The 16979-nt window shown below is 44.5% G+C and overlaps 1 protein-coding gene and 1 long non-coding RNA gene across 3 annotated transcripts in view; one reads left to right on the top strand and one right to left on the bottom strand.

Moving 5' to 3' along the window:
* The window catches only part of CMTM8 (CKLF like MARVEL transmembrane domain containing 8), a 77013-nt gene extending 63797 nt beyond the window's left edge, over positions 1–13216 (bottom strand). Inside the window, exon 1 of the mRNA XM_024565744.4 lies at positions 12663–13216. Within this exon, the coding sequence (XP_024421512.1) occupies positions 12663–12809 (147 nt within the window). The 5' untranslated portion in view covers positions 12810–13216. The remainder of the gene's footprint in view (positions 1–12662) is intronic.
* The window catches only part of LOC139441087 (uncharacterized), a 51838-nt gene continuing 48066 nt past the window's right edge, over positions 13208–16979 (top strand). For both annotated transcript variants that reach the window (XR_011651482.1, XR_011651481.1), the window contains exon 1: positions 13208–13629. This is a non-coding gene — a long non-coding RNA (uncharacterized lncRNA). The remainder of the gene's footprint in view (positions 13630–16979) is intronic.

The raw sequence follows: 16979 nt of genomic DNA, 5'->3' as shown, positions 1-16979 counted from the left end.
CTGTTCCACAATTATGCAAGTCGGCAACTGAGACGGTGGACCAACCTTTTCAAGCACCTCAAGAGACAGGAAACACAAGCGCCAGCTCCCATCTGAACTCCTTTTCCACAGGCAAGTAGCTAAGCCAACCTGGTATTAACTGGTGACCTAGTTAACTGAGTTTGGTCTTTCGCTACATCATCCTCATCACATAAAGGTAAGTTTAAAAATCCACCAAGCGCTTCCCAGGGCAGTGCGAACACAAGCTCGTGATTTGAAGTGCGGATGAATAGGAAAACCACTCAGGATTCTTGTCACAGTTAAAGGAACCACAGACACACACTTTCTGAAGTATAAGCTAGTAGAATATTAAATACAGCTATTATAGATCTCCTCGGCTCCAATTCTAAGGAAATTTCTGGGCCTGTGAAACCAAAAGAAGACCAGAGCCTCAAAGCACACAGACTCCCTCCCCCCACCCCCCACAGTAAACCTAAAGCTGAAGGGCAATTAGTGGACAAGCCCCCAATATTTTCTCCCCTTGACTGCCCTGCACAGGGTCAGGCAGCCCAACCACCTTCTGTCTCTAAAAAATCTCCTTCAAGATGCCCCTTCAAATCTGCTCACGGTTTAGTGGTTCAGATAGTTTTTCTTTTCTCAAATGATCTTTGATGCCTGTCAATCCTGGATTAATATAGATTTCTTGTTGCATTCTCCAAAACCTCAATTTAAAGACTTCTGTCCTGCCTCAAGTCCGTTCTGGGAATAAGGCAGGTTATAAATCAACAATAAAGACATCGTTCAGCTCTCAATTATTTTTCCCCCGGAAAGTGGCACCTTTTATAATTAGATTTTGGACAGACGAAGGAAAGGGTAAGGCAAGATAAGGAGCAAGGTCAGAGCTTTGTATGTTTTCCAAAACAGGCCATTAAACTCAGACCTCTGGAAAACCGACCCACCCCTTGGCTTTTTAGACCTTCTTTGAATAAAGTCTACCCGGGACCATAAATCGGTGAAATCTTTCCACTGGACCTGCAAAGCGGGCATCAAATTGTGGTAGGATCGTTCTACTCATCTTTCACAGTCTAAAGGAACTAATCATGTTAAAAGTTAAAATAAGCAGGTTTGTCACCAAACACCTGCTTACGTTAAGTTTTCTTTAGCGTTTCTTTAAGCTTTATTTAGTTAAAAGGATGATCCTAATCCTAACCCCAGAGGGTTATAACAGAGGCTAAATTCTACATTCGCACTCATTGCTGGGTAGGTAAAAATTCACCAGAAGCTAAGATATGGCCAACCATTCTAAAAGCAGCCCTCAGTGGGATTAGTTGACAAAATCTGGACCTATGTAGGAAAGAAATAAACTAATATTTACCCCTGGGACAGGGTTTACACGCATCTTAGCTCATTTTATCTTCTTTGAACCTGTGAAGTCGTCATCACCCTTCTCATCATTACCGATGGGGGTTCAGGAAATAGAAGGTCAGTTGTGCAAGGCCACACAGCTAGAAATCCAATGCACGTCTAGACTGAAAAGGGGCAAGTCCTTAGAACATCACAGAAGTATGACAAATCAAAGGAGGTCTTCCCCTTCCAACACGGTGATCCTCGTGGAATGTAATGAAGGTGGCTGTAGTGGATGCCCCCTCCCCCGCCCCCCACACATACCAGCTCCACTCTGCTCCCCTTGCACTATGCCTTCCTGCGTCCTAGAGGCTGGAAGCCAGACTACAGCTCAGGGGCCCCACATGATGTAGCTTTGGCAGACACACCCATCCAAGCCGTAGAAGGCAAAAGACCCCATCATGGGGCTGGAAGACAAGCTTAGGCTGCTTCTTCTGTGTCTCCCCTGCAGACTCAGCCAAGAAGTCACAGTGTGTGAGTGTGAGTGCGTGTGTGTGTAAGGCAGCTGTAACTGAAATCCCAGTGTCCCATCCCCAGCTTCGTAGTGTTGAGAGGCAAGCCAGGGGGCAGCCCTCTGGAGCCAGGTGTCACACAATGGAAGTGATGGAGGTCCAGGACCCAGCTGCTGCTGTGAGAGTAAATCCCCAGCTGTGAGGGGAAATGCCCCGTAGGCAAATTTTATAGAGACAGAATGTAAACTAGTCGTTGCCTAGGGCTAGAGGGGAGAGGTTGTGGGGAATGAAGAATGCCTGCTAATTGGCAGGAGGTTTCTCCTGGGGATGATGAAAATGTTCTAATATTGATAGTGGGGATGGTTGCACAACTCTGTAAATATTCTCAAAGTCACCGAGTTGTACACTTTATATGGGTGAACTATACAGTATGTGAGTTATGTCTCCATAAAGGTGTCATGTAAACAACAGAAAACATTGTCTAACACAGAGAACATAGTGAGGAACAGGTAAGAAAGCGCCGTCTTTTGAATGCAATTATGTGGTTATACAGCTTAATCCTCAGGGTAGATAAAATGTTTAAGTACTGGGTAACATTTCAAAAGTAACTACAAACAAAATAAAAAGAGAACTTATCATTTCAACCACTACTAGAAAAGTAAGAATTGCAAATAAGTCGTCACAATATGAGGTCTTCCTGGAAAAAGTCCAACCATTGTTAATATAATGAGAACAATTTGCACAAGACATCGATGTAACCTGGCAGCCAAGGAGGGTGGACTAGAACGTGCACGGGTGAACAATGACGATTTCGCTGTACTAGTCAGTACGGCCAATGGGCACCATACCATTCAGGTGCTCACTTAAAAACAGTAAATTTTATGTTGTTATGAATCTTGCTTCAATTACAAAATAAAGAAACAAGAACGTATCAGATGACTGCTAGCCAAAAAAGCTGGTATGGCAATATTCAAACCAGACAAATAGATCACAGCAAAGGAATCTAAAGGGTTAGTCTTACACATGAGCATAGAAACAACACCCCTCAAATAGGATAATAACAAATCAAATCCAAGAGTAAAAAAATGTTTTAAAATCCAATAGTAAATTAGAAAAATACATTTTAACTAAGCAGAGATTATTGCAAGAGTCCACGAATGATTCAACATTAGTTTCCTGATATAATTCACTCTGTTGGCAAATTGAGGGAGACAACCCCCGCCATGATCATCTCAATAAACACCCTCCCAACACACACCATATCCTGTCTCCTAAATTCAACACTTATTCCTGATTACAATGAGTATAAACTAAAATTTCCCTTTCTTAACTCAATAAAGAATATCTACCAGAACCCACAAGTTAACCTGTATCGACTATCATTAAAACATTGAAAAATCCCAATTAAAGTTTTGAGCCAGCCAAAGATATTCATATAACCCCAACCATTCAACATTATGCTGGCAGTTCTAACCTATAAATAATGAAAAAAAGAAAAGTATAAATATAAAAAAAACCCTTATTCACAGATACTATTATAAATTAGTTTTAAAATAATAAAACCATTAAATTAAAATAACTCAAATGGTTACACATAAGATTAAAATAACAAAATCAACAGCTTTCTTATAAACAACAAATATTAAGAAATTGAAAAACCAATTCATTTATCAAAAAGTAAGAATACTTAAATCTAGTAAGAAATACATGGGACTCATCGGGAAAAAAACTTAGGGTTTCAAACACATGTAATGACCTAAATAGAAAGTTAAAATACATATTCCTAGGTGATAAGATTCAATATCATAAGGACATCTCCTCAATTTATAAATTGAATACAATCTCAATCAAAGTTGTAATGGGGTTTAAGGAACAATGATTCTGAAAATCACCTGCGTTAGTGTAGGTATACAATAGCGAAGAAATACAAATATTTGTATGACTTACCCTACTGAGTATTAAAATGCCTGATAAAGCTACAGCAATTAAAAGGATTTGGAATTGACTTAGGAATAGAACAGAATGAGGTCAAGAAGGAGTTACACATATATGCAAACATGATATGATTAATGGTGAGACTACGACATACCCATTTGGGCAAAAGTGAAATTATATTCCTACCTTATATACACAGAAAGAACGTATGATAGTAGATAGTCTTAACACTAAAAAGACTACCCTATATTTTCTTCAAATATTTGTATAATCATGACATTAGGGAAGGTATGTTTAGGCAAAGTAAACCCCAGAAGGTTAACAGTTTAGATTTCACGCAAATTAGAAACTTATTTTAATGAAATAAATGTCATGAATGATGCTAATAACAAATGACAGGTGAGAAAATTAATATGCATAATTTATAGGAAACAGGTACATCAATCAAAAATATCAAGGTATTATTAAATGAAAAAAAGTTGCAGAATATGCTCATTCATGGATGTGTGACTTATACCACGTGCCTATTTTGCACATGTACAGAAAACAGTCTGGGAGAAATGTGAATGGTAAGTACGTAAGGGCAGGTGAGGACTAGAGGAAAGGCTGTGGGTTTGCGGAGACTTTCAATTTTCACTGTATTTAATTTTTTTCTTTTTCTAATGTTTTGATTTTAGAGAGAGCGAATGAGAAACATCAATTTGTTGTTCCACGAATTTATGCATTCACTGGTTGATTCTTGTGTGTGCCTGACTGGGGATCGAATCCGCAACCTGGGCGCGTCGGGCGACATTCTAACCACCTGAGCTGCGTGGTCAGGGCCTGTATTTGAAATTTACTTTTACAATGCAAGCATTACTCTTCCATCAGCTTCTTCAGTTATATCAATGCGTAAATATGTTCTCATTAGAAAAAACTTAAACCATATAAAAATATAAGAAGTTAAAACAGGAACATCCCTATTCAAACACATTTCCCAAAACCAATCTTATTTCCCTTCTGGGAGGTAATGTTCATTAAAGTTTTCTCTCCCTTTAAACCTTTAAAATATCTTTTAAAGGAAGAAAGAGCCCCACTTTTCAAACAGGTAAAGGAAAACAGAATAGGCAGTTACCAAAAAAAAAGAAATAAATGACTAGTGAGCATATTTAAAATACTCAACTTTATAATCACAGAACTGCAAATAAAAACAACATGCTCTTTATCACATCTCCAGGGCTTCCCTGAATATTAGCTGATGTCCTTTCTTAATAATGGGTGCCTCTATCAACCTGGTTTTTATTATTTTGAATATCTCCCAGTGCAATAAAATTGGCCAATATTAAAAGAAAGTTTGTCTGTGTGCAGAAACAAACCCTGTTACACACTGAAACACCACTAGAGGGAATGCCAGTTGGTATAAACCTTTCTGTACAACTTGGCAGTAATATCAAAAGCCTTAAAAAAAAATCACATATACCCCCTCCCCTCCCCCCCCACACATACTGTAAGAAATAATAAATAAGGTCAGCAAAGTTATAGGCTATAAGGTCAAGGATGCCAAACTCAATTGGATTTCTATGATCGAGCAACGAACAACCCAAAAATAAAATTAAGAAAGTGATTCCATTTGCAATAGCATCAAAAAGAATAAAATACCCATGGATAAAATTAAGAAAACAAATGTAAGACATGTATGCTGAGAACCATGAAATGTGGAAAGAAATTAGAGAAGACCTAAATAAATGTAAAGATATCCACGTTCATGAATTGGAAAATTTAATTTTGTTAAGATGGCAATCGCCAAGTTGATCTGCAGATTCAACACAATCCATATTGAAATCCCAGCTGCCATTTTGGTTAAAATAGTACGTAAGGGCAGGTGAGGACTAGAGGAAAGGCTGTGGGTTTGCGGAGACTTTCAATTTTCACTGTATTTAGACTGGTAGTAAAATTCAGATGGAAATATAAGGGCTTCCAAATAGCCAAAACCAAATCTTTTTAAAGAACAAATTTGGTGAACTCACACTTCTTATTTCAAAACATTCTGCAAAGCTATACTGATCAATACAGTGTAGATATACAGATCAGTGGAATAGAACGGAGAATCCAGAATTAAAACCTTACATTTCAGGCTATTTGATTTTTGACAAGGGTGCCAAGATAATTCTACGGGGGAAAAATAGTCTTTTGAACAAATAGTGCTGGGACAATGAGATATGCATATGGGAAAGAAGGAACTAGACCCCTACCTCATACTATGTACAAAAATTAACTCAAAATAAAACAGATCTAAATGTATGACATAAAACTATACAACTTTTAGGAGAAAACATAGGAGTAAATTGTTGTGACCTTGAATTAGGCAAAGGCTTCTTAGATTTATCAAAAAACAAGCAACAATAGAAGAGATACAAGAATTGGATTTTATAAAATTAAGAGCCTTTTTTTCTCCAGGGACTCCACCCACAGAATGGAAGAAAAATATTTGCAAATCATGCATCTGACAAAAGACTTGTATCCAGACTACCTAAAGAACTCTTACAACTCATCAATAAAAGAAATTAATGTAATTTTTTAAATGGCAAAGGATTTGAGTAGACAGTTCTCCAGAGGAAATATACAAATGACTAAAAGCACATGATCATCATTAATCGTTACCAAAATACAAACCAAAGCCACAGTGAAAAACCACTTCACACCCTGTAGGATGGCCAGGATCAAAAAGACACAAAATAACAAATCTTAGAGAGGACGTGGAAAAATTGGAACCCTCATGTTGCTGGTAAGGTTATAATATAGTGCAGCCACTTTGGAAACAGTCTAGCAGTGTCACAAAGTATCAAACAAGGAATTCCCATACGACCCTGCCATTTCATTCCTAGGCAAATGCCCACAGAAATGAAAACATACGTCCACACAAAAATTTGTACATGAATGTTCACGGCATCGTTACTCATAATAGTCACATTGTAGAAATAACCCAACTGTCTGTCCATCAACTGATGAATGGATAAACACAATGTTACATATATCATACAATGGAATATTTGGTGATAAAATGAAGTCCTGATACATACTACATAGCATGCATGATCCTTGAAAACATTATGCTCATTGAAAGAAGTCAGACAGTCAGGGCCATGTGTGGGAGGACTCCATTCATGTGAAATGTCCCGAATAGACAGACACAGAGAGAGAGAAAACAGATTAGTGGGTACTGAGGGCTGAGGGAAGGGAAGATTGGAAAGAGACTGCTAAGAGGTATAGGGTTTCTTTTTGAGGTGACAAAAATGTTGTAAACTTAGCTAATAGTGGTAGTTGTACAACTGGGAGAATATCCTAAAAATCCCTGGCTTGTACACTTTAAAAAAAGAGGTCAGTTTTACTGGCTGGTGTGGCTCGGCTGGCTGGAGCGTCATCTGCATCCCAAAGGCTGCGTTCCTGATTCTGGCCAGGACACAAGCCACGGTTGTGGGTTTGATCCCCAGGAGGTGGAGGGGAAGGAGGCAACCAACTGATATTTCTCTCTTTCCTTTTCTCTCTCTAAAAGCAATGAAAAGATGTCCTTGGGGGAGGATAGAAAAATAAGTAAATAAAAAGATCAATTTTATTAAATGAATGACATCTCAATAAAGCTGCTCTTTAAAAAAAATGCATGTGCTAAAACTCAGAACTTTCTACTAAAAAGAAGGAATTTTGGAGTATACCTCAGTATACTTAACTTTAAAACATTCATATACCTTTTATTCAATTCTAAGCACTCATCCTTAGAAAACATTAAAGAACGTCCAGAAAGATTTAGTTTAAAGGATATTTATTACGACATTGTTGAAGGAAAGAAAGAAACACAACGTGAACAGTAGGAGCAGTGGATATTTATGGAATACTATGTGGCTATTAAGTCTATTATAAGAAATTAATCATTGACCAGGAAACGCAATTTATCAGGTCTCAGCAGGAAACTGGGCACACTCAGACTGGGTAATTTGAGTGGAGTTTAATAAAGGTGTTACTTAAAAAGCAGGGTGCTGGAAAACTGCAAGTGATAGTGCAACACCTGGCAATAGTGAGCACGTGGGAGTGTATAGTTATCCACCTTCCAGAGTGGGACACAGCCCGCCTGCTGAGATGCAGCAAGGAGGAATCCTGGGGAATGAATACCCAGAACCTGCCACCCGACAGCCTCCTGTGGGTGCCACCCTTGGATGAACCCAGGTGGGACACGAGCAGGAAGCCCTTGAGATAGGACACACATGTGTGCCTTCAGGGTGGAGGGCAGGGTGAAGCAGGCAGGGTGGAGAATGGACTGAGGGACAAGTGGAGGATACCCAGCACAGATGGCCACAGCGCTAAAGCAAAAAGTAGTTGACAAGTGACTGCATTTAAAAAATTAGAGATAAATAACATGATCACTTGAGAAATTCTGGAATGGTTTACTGCAAGAAGTAAAGAGTGGGTTCATTCGGAGTTCCTTAAATATGGTGCTGTCGGCAGGTTGGTGAACCAATTCTTCTTTGTTGGGGACTGTCCCAGGTACTTCAGGACATTTAGCACACCTGCCCCCCAAGGGCACTAAATCCAGTGGAAACTCCAAGCATTACAATAACCATTAAAAAACAAACATCAACCCCCCCAAAACTACCCACTCCCAGACGTAGGGTTGCACCAGCCCTGTTAGGGACCACTGTGAAAGCGAGAATTACAATTTTTTCTTTACCAATATTTTTTTAATTTTTTCTACAAAGACTAGGTATTGTTTTTGTGAAATGGAAACTATGTTCCCCATTTTTTAAGAAAAGAACTCAGCAGGCTGGACTACTTTATTTAGATTCCAGCTCTCGGTAAACCCTATTCGTCCTTCCCCAACCAAGTTTGCTCAGGACAGCCAGTACATGAAAGGCGACCTAACACTATTACACAGATGCTGTAATTCATCTGGAAGTCACCAGTAACAGGAAGGGTGCAACTCACTTAGTTTCTGACAAATCACTTTTGTTCTCCGGGCATGCAGGACTGCTCTGAGATCACAGTGCCCTACAAATCACAGGTCAAGTACTGCATTGCTTTTAGTTTGTTATAAAATTTTAAAAAGGAAACAAGTACAATTTGGTTTCAACACCATGTTCTACTGGCACAGCCTGGAGTGTCTTAATAGGTTAGCTACTACCACTCACCCCTGCGAGAAAGCCAGGGCAAGCGATTTTTGACAGCGTATCTGGGGAGACGATTGTTTTGTTCTCTATTATTTCATTTCCCCCCGGTTCGAGCAGAAAGTCAGGTTCTTAGTAATTCTATGTCTCAGTATTTTGTTTTTGTCAAGGCAGAAAAGTAACATTCTTCTGGAGGTGGGTCTATATTAATCTCAGGGCTGGGATAGCAATAGTTTGAAACCTGTCCCCTTTCTCCCATCCAGATAAAGAAAGATGCAGTGGTACTGTATTTCATTACATCCAGGAAGCCATCCATTGTAAGCTGCATCCTGATTCGGATATTAAAATATGAACAAAAAGTACCTTGGAATCAATTAAAAACAGTGTATCATTTAAGGTGATCCTTAACATTTAAAATTTTGATTTCTAATTTTTTAAAAAAGTGTTTTTAGTTTAACAGCCTCCCACTACTGATGACAGTTTAAACTAGTACAACTTTAGAGAAAGGTAATTTCAGAATATGTAACAAAACACTTTAATTTGTGTACCCTTTGACATAATTCGACTCTAAGGAACTTTCTGGACAAATGTGGAAAGAGGGACAAACAAGGAAGATTGCTACAGCCCTGGCTATACTAGTAAAACCTGGAAACGTGCTAGTTTTAAAATGGAAAACTGAGGAAATCAAAACGGTGCTTCCTGATGACAGAAAACTGTAATAATGGGAGAGATCCCGGGCCCTGAAAATGCTCATTGTGTGGGAAGTGAACATAGCAGGTCTTTCATCCCTAAAAACAATTATAAGGAAATAGATGCATAGGAAAAATAAAAGTATAAAGGGAGTTTCAGAAAAAAACAGAGAAAATGCAAAGATAAAAATCAAAATTCTAAAAATCTCCTTAAAGATATGTCAGTTTTTCCGATTGAGAGAACATACCAGGTCCGCAGTAGAATGGAAGAAAATGAACTCATATGAAGGCACATGTGGTCAAACAAACTCATAAAAATTTCTTTAAAGAATTGAGATAAATATTTATTATAATTTTTTTATCCTCACTCAAGGACATTTTTTCATCGCTTTTTAGAGAGGAAGGGAGAGAGAGAAACATTGATCGGAGAGAGAAGCATCGATTGGTTGCCTCCTGTACACACTCAGACTGGGATCGAACCTGCAACCTAGGTATATGCTGTACCCAGGAATTGAACCCCCAGCCTTGCTATAGGATGATACGCCAACCACCTGAGCAATACCGGCCAGGTCTGAAATAAATATTTTTTTAAAAGAAACAGAAAAACTAGAAGGCAGTAGAGGAATACTTTAAAAATTCTTAAGAAAAACAATTTCCAATCTAACATTCTTTACCCAAACTTTTAATTATGTGTAACATTTTGAAAGATGCAAAGCTCAATCCGTACATGCATCCTTTCTTAGGAAACTATTAGAGGCTTTGTTTCCACCCCCCACCAACCCTCCACAGAGGACAGCAAGACAGGGAAGCAGGGGATCCAACCCAGGACGGGGAGAAAGAGAATCCCCAGGTGATGGTGCAGGAGAACCCGTGCCATCAGCTGTGTCCAGGTGAGCAGTCCAGGTGGGGCAGCAGGTCAGAGGCTCCTATGGAGGGTTGGTTGGGAGGATGACTCTGATAGAATACCTCTCCATTGTCTCAGTATTTCTTAGTTTTCCCAAGAGGAGATTTAGACAACGAAGGTAAAATGAGTGACTAAATATCTAGAGGACTAAAACATGGAAAAAAGGATTACCAATTTCAGGAAAACAAGAAATTGGGCAAGAATGGAATAGTGCCCATAGACGACTCAGTGGCTCCGTGTCCCCGCGGTCAGCACCTGTTACTGACCTAACCCAAAACGTGGTGGGAGACCGGAGGGTATGTGAATAATGGGGGTGGTGAGGAGGGCATCCAGGACAGGTAAAACCTCATCTTTCAGGGTGGGTGGCTGACGGATAACGCCTACAATTGGAAAAAATACGTATCACGTTATTTAGAGCCCTAAGCGGTTTGAATGTGAGTGCCTCTAGGTGTGGAGATGGTGGGGGAAACATTTCTGCCTACAGGACTGACTGACTATACACGTGTGCCTAGTGCTCTGTGCAAAATAAAAACTCAATTATAGTAGTAATAAGGGTCATTTTTCTTACACGTTTTTCTGCCTTTTTTAAAAAAAATGTATTGAAATCTAAAAGGATGCATGCCAGTATACCAACAGTGGTTATTTCTAGTAATGGGATTGTGGGCCATTTACAATTTCTTCCTTCACTTTTCTATTTCCGGAAATAGTGTGAAACAGAGAACATATGGATGGTAAATCAGAAAACAAGAGGCATTTTACTTCATGCCTGGTAGAAATCCACCCCAGGGTAGAAGCCCCATCTCTGTCACTTTAGCTTCTGTTTGCTCCAACAGATCAGGGGAACCTGCCACCTCCTTCATTCACACAGCAAATATTTGCTGAATTCCTACAAGCCAGGCCCTGCAAGGTGGTTCCAATCCCTTAGCCTTTTATTGGGTCTTCTGAAGTCCTTCAAAACCAGCTGAGGGGAGGAGCTGGGGGATGGGCTAAACCAACACTTCTCAAACTGGAAGCCGCTGGAACTACCTGGGTTGATTCAGCAGGTGGGGGGGGGGGGGGTCTGAGACAATGGAGGCGCAAGTAAGCTATCTGATGTACACAGGTTTTGCCAAAGGCTTCTCACAGTCTTCAGTCACTTCTGCATCCTCATGGCTCCCATTCTCTACCCCCATACAGGCCAGATTTTCCTTCCACAAATGTTTAAAGGAAAGTATGCGGTGAATGGAGGACCTGGCCCCGCTTACACAGCTGGGCGTCGCGCCCGTTAGCAGCTAAGAGCAGGCCCCTAACAACAGACAGCCTGGGGTCGGAATTCCAGCTCCTCCACCCCCAGGTGTGACTCACTTCCCCTCTCTGTGCCTCAGTTTCTTCACATGTAAAAATGGGATAATAACTGAAACCACTCTCCCAGGGTAGGGTTGTTGTGTGTGTGGATCGCAGGAGGGCAGAAGGTACCCAAGGAGACCCTGGCACATGCCGAAGGCTCCATAAATGGTGGCCGCCACTAGCGGTTAACAGGGCTCCAGTCCTCCTGCCATGAAGGACTGGCTGGGACTTCTTAGATCACTTGACCTCTCGGCCTCCGTGTCCTCCTGTGAAGAGGACAATGCACGTGCCCGGCCTTCTCCCCAGGAATGTTCTAAGCCTAAACCAGGATGTGCCACAGCACCAAGCAGGAGACCCTTTGGTCCTCGGAGGTTGAGGCCCTCAGGTTTTATTCGGTGAACATTTCTTGACTCACCTCAATTTTATTACCAGGGAGATAATTAGGAAAACGAAAGAATCCTCTCCTGTCCCCTGATCTTTGCAAAGCTGTGCTTTAGGGAGGAGACCATCCACGTGGAGATCAGGTAAGGGCGGCACTAGGTGTTCCGGACACTGATTAACGTAAACTCCTTGCCTGCTCCCAAGATACGCCACGGCCACCGACGGGGCCCAGCAAGTTGGGTTTCTCCCCCAGCAGACATCCTGAGGGTCATGAGCCTCTTCCCCAAGGTAACTGGACCTGGTTTTGAGCGGTGGTCTCTGAGTTTGGCCCCTTTGGGAAGAAGGCGAGGCCGAGCGAAAAGGGCTCCCTCGAAGCCCGTCTGCGGACCTGGGCTGGCTGCCGGCCGAGGAGCGCGCGCGGGTCCGTCTGGCCCCTGCCTCCCCGCCCCCAGGCACTCACGATCTCCGCCACGATGAGGAGCCCGGGCACGGTGCGGAGGAATTCCCGGTCGTAGGCGAAGCTGCTGCTGGTGGTGGAGAAGTTCTCCGCGAAGGAGCTGGCGGTGGTGGTGACGGTGTGCGGGCGGGCGCGCTGCGGCTCCTCCATCGTCGCGCCTCGGCCGGGCTGGCCCCTCCTCTGGGACCCCCTGCGCGTCGGGGACTGGACGCGCGGCCCGGAGCCCCGGGACCCCGGCGAGGGGGAGGGGAGCGCGGCTGGCACAGGGAGGGAGGCGCGCGGGGGGTGCCAGGCGCGGCCGGTCCAGCGGCGGCGCGTGTCCTGCGAGTGCGTGGCGCCTCCGCACCTCGGCGTGCGGCTCTCAGGCGGCGTTGCGGCCCGAGAGCAGGAGACCGAGCCAGAGGAGGCCGCCGGGCGGCCGAGGCGGGCGGTGGTGGCCGGGAGGAGGGGAGGGGGCGTGGAGAGGGGCGGGCGCCGGGCGCGCGGCGCAGGGACCGCCCCGCGGAGGCACCGCCGCCGGCCGCCTCTTCACCTGTTGCTGGGGACCGTGCGGCCGAGGGGGCGCCGAGTCGCGCCCCGAGTCGCGGGGCTGCGGCGCGGAGGAGGGGCGCGGGGCCCGGCCGCCCGCTGCCCCCGGCCCGGCCCCGGCCGCGGACAGGCCCCGCCTCCCTCGGGCGGGCAGCCGCGGGTGGCCGGTCTCCTCGCACCTGACGGCGGCGTAGGCTTGGGGCCCCTCGGGGACACCCAGGCCTCTGCTAATGAGCTCCCTGAGCGGCCACCGGGCCAGGGGGTGGGGTGGCGACTCGCGGGCGAGAAAGAGCGGCGGGAACTCTGACCCGGCCGGACCTTAGACCCGAGATCGATGCGAGGCCGCCAGGACTGCCCAGGAGACCGCCCGGCGTTCTCCCCCGCCCGCTGCGGCCGCCACGACAGCCCGGCGTTATTTCCTGCCCCTCCTGTCGCGAACAATGTGAGGAACCAACTTAATCTCTGGGCTTTGAGGGCGAGACGCCAGCGGGCGCACGCAGTGGCTCTGTCGCGAGGATCCGTGGAGCCGAGGGGACGGCTCCTGGCCCAGAGAGGAGGCGGGGGTGGGGTGGGGGGCAGTGTTTGGGTCCCTGGTCAAGGTGGATCAGTGTGACTCTGTCCAGTCACCCTTGGAAGGAAATGTTTGGAAAAGAGCTGGACAGTGTGCACGTGCAAAGTGAAGTTTGTGACATATGGGCTGTGCTTTTCGCAGTCACTATTCGAATTTATGCGCCAAAATGCAAAGGGCAGCCAAGACATTTCGTTCGTCGAGTTAAGCAGGGTCTGTCTGTCCTCCTCACAGAGAGGCTATGCCGGGGGTAAGTGCATTACAGCGTCAGGGCTTCAGGAAGCACTTAGCGGCTCTGTCGTGGGGATCCTGGAGGGGATCCTGGAGCCGACGGGGCCGCCCCTGACCTGCAGATAAGGGAGTCCCATGTAGTAAGTACCTTGTTTTAGGGCCAGGTTCCACCTGAGCCCCACTGCGGGGGCACTGACATTTCCCAGCTGTTTGACCATGAGCACGTGGTTCCACCTCTCTGGGCCTCACTGGTACCATCCCTAAAATACAGGCTTTGAGAGATGGACCTCTCACGAAAAAGAGCATGTTCTGGGTGATTCTGGGTGGGAATAATCGTCGGTCGCAAGTTGAGAATTGCTTTGTGGTCACAGTGAAGGCATTCCCTTTGCTCTGTTCCAAGAGAGGTTAAAAAAGAGGTCAGAAGGGACATTTCATCCTCGATGTCCTATCAGCTGAACTAAGAAAGCAACAACTTACCATCTAATAAAACAAGGAGTCAGTTCCTTTTAAGTCAAAAGCCACGCCCAGATGACCTCAGGAGTAAAAGTTAAGGCTTCCAAAACATTACGAAGATAAAGATTTGGGGAAATTCTGTCTGTGAGCATTTGCTAAGCGCCTTGCGCCGGTGTGCAAATACAACCAGAATTAAAACAGCACTCCCCTGGAGGAGCGGTTCCCAGAGTGCGGTCCCTAGGAAATTTTCAGAATTGCAATTTCTCAGGCCCCACTTGCGATCCACTGAGTCAGAAACTCTGAGGGCAGAGCCCAGGAAGCTGCGTCTGAACAAGCCGTCCAAGAGACTGATCCATGCTGCCGTTTGAGAGGTACTGGTTTAGAGAAACCAATAATGTAGCTGGGGAGACAAGAGGTACACCTACGAAATGGCTGGAGGAGTCTGTGGAATCATTCATGATATTTAGGGAATGCAGGAAGACAGGAAGGAACTCTAGACAACTCTATTTCTGTAATACAAAGGACAGTTCCTTCTCAAAAAACCCTTGCAGCCAGATGGATTTTAAAATTCAGATTTCTTTTATTTTAGAAAGGTAAAATGTGCATTTGCCATGCACTTCATAACACCCTTAGTGAAGTCTGGAGTGGCCCTTTAATTAAATATACTGATTTTGTGCAGTGAAAATATATGAATGATGCTTAAGTGTGCGAGTTACCTGTTGCAATGTAATAAACGCTCCTCAAACATTAGTGGTGTAAAATGACAACCATCTTATCTGTTCATGAGTCTGTGGCTCAGGAATTTGGGCAGGGTTTGGCTAGCAGCTCTTCTGCTCCACGTGGTGTGGGTTGGAATCATTCACTTAGCTGCTTTCAAATGGGCAGGGCTAGAAAATGCGAAAGGGCTTCCCTCACATTCTGTTCACTCACATTGCGGCATGTCAGTGCTCTCCCACCTAGCCTGTCTCCATCCACGAAGCTTGGGCTTTAACTCAGCATGGTGGGCTCACCGTAGTTGTACTTCCACATGCTAACTGGCTCCCAAGAGGGGCAGGAGCAGAAGCTGCAGCTCTCCTAAGATCCAGTCTTGAAAGATACACGGCATCATTTCTGCCACATTCTGTTGGTCAAAGCCAGGGACAAGGGCAGCCTAGGTTCAAACAGGAGGAATAGGAACTACCGCCGGATGGGAGAAGCAGAAAAGAAATGTGGCCACTTTTTAATTCATGCAGTGGGCTAAATAAAGACAACAAACAGCTTTGTATCTGTTTAAGTCAGGGTTTTGTACCAAATAAATTGTCTGCAAACTTGAGAGGAAGCTCTTGGTTTTCAGATTTCAGAATTACAAAGCAGCTGTGGTACACTGGTTGTTCACAGGTAGTCTGCTCCTTTCCAACTACTGCCTAAATTCAGGTGCTCACCTTCTGCCTGGAACACTGGGTGTCCATTCCTCCTACAACATATTTATCCAATCTACCCACCGTGTTCCTGCAAGTATTATTGTCCTGAAGCCCCAGGCTCAAATTGGGGCTAACACCCCACTCCACACAGTGTAAAAGCCTCTATGAAGTGGTTGAGTCTCCTCCCAGCCCTTTACCCAACCAGTCTAGAATGCTTCCCGGGCCCGCCCCAAATATCTCGTCACGTGTCTCTGCAGGTATGACCACTTTACAACCAACTTTGCTCAATCTAGACAGCCTCCTACCTTCACCCACAGCTCCAATTTGCCCCCTTCAAGGCCATTTCAAAAGTCACTTTTTTCTGTGATTCCCCCTGGATTTCCATAAAGCTGGTTCTTTTCTTCAGAATTGGTTAATTTCCTGCACCTATCTTCACTATTTCTGGGGAAACTATGTTTTCTGAACCCCACCATCACCATTAGGGAGTGCTGGGACCCAAGCTTCATTGTTAAGTGCAGAAAAATATCAAAGGAAGAAAAGGCAGACCCTGCCCTCCCCAAAAAGACGTCATGCAGAACAGAGCTTTGAGCTGAAACTTGTGGGAAGTATCTAACCTGTGAAGATGATCGAGGAGGTGGGCAGGTGGGACGGCACCACACCTCACAGGGACAGCCCAAGTGACACCGCAAGTGCCAGGATGAGCAGGCCGTGTGCAGATGGGTACAGAGGAGCCTGAGATCTGTTTGCATGGCATGAGGGTGATGTGTGGCGTGAAGGCTTGAGGGTTTATACAGAGTCTGAAAGATGGTTTCCACAAGGCCACAGCACCCGTCAAGCAGACGTTCGGACAAATAGCACTCTCAGGGGCTCGTGGAACCCAGATTGTTCAGTGGGGGTCCCGGGCTCATGAATAACTCAGTGAAGCAAGTGGGCACCTTGGGAACTCCACCTGCTATCTGAAAAAGAGAAGATGAAGGGACACTCTCATTTATGAAGTACTGTTCATAGATTAGCCTATGACCATTTCTCTTTATTATTATTCCAATTTAAAATGAATTATGGTTGTTTCAGGCAGGAATCATCAGTGGATGTTAGAAGTAGTGGGTGAAAGCATGGTGAGAAAAGGGGTGTTTATCTCAT

Source organism: Desmodus rotundus, chromosome 8 (assembly GCF_022682495.2).
Source record: "Desmodus rotundus isolate HL8 chromosome 8, HLdesRot8A.1, whole genome shotgun sequence".
NCBI classification, from domain to species: Eukaryota; Metazoa; Chordata; class Mammalia; order Chiroptera; family Phyllostomidae; genus Desmodus; species Desmodus rotundus.
This window is presented reverse-complemented; position numbering and strand designations above follow the sequence as displayed.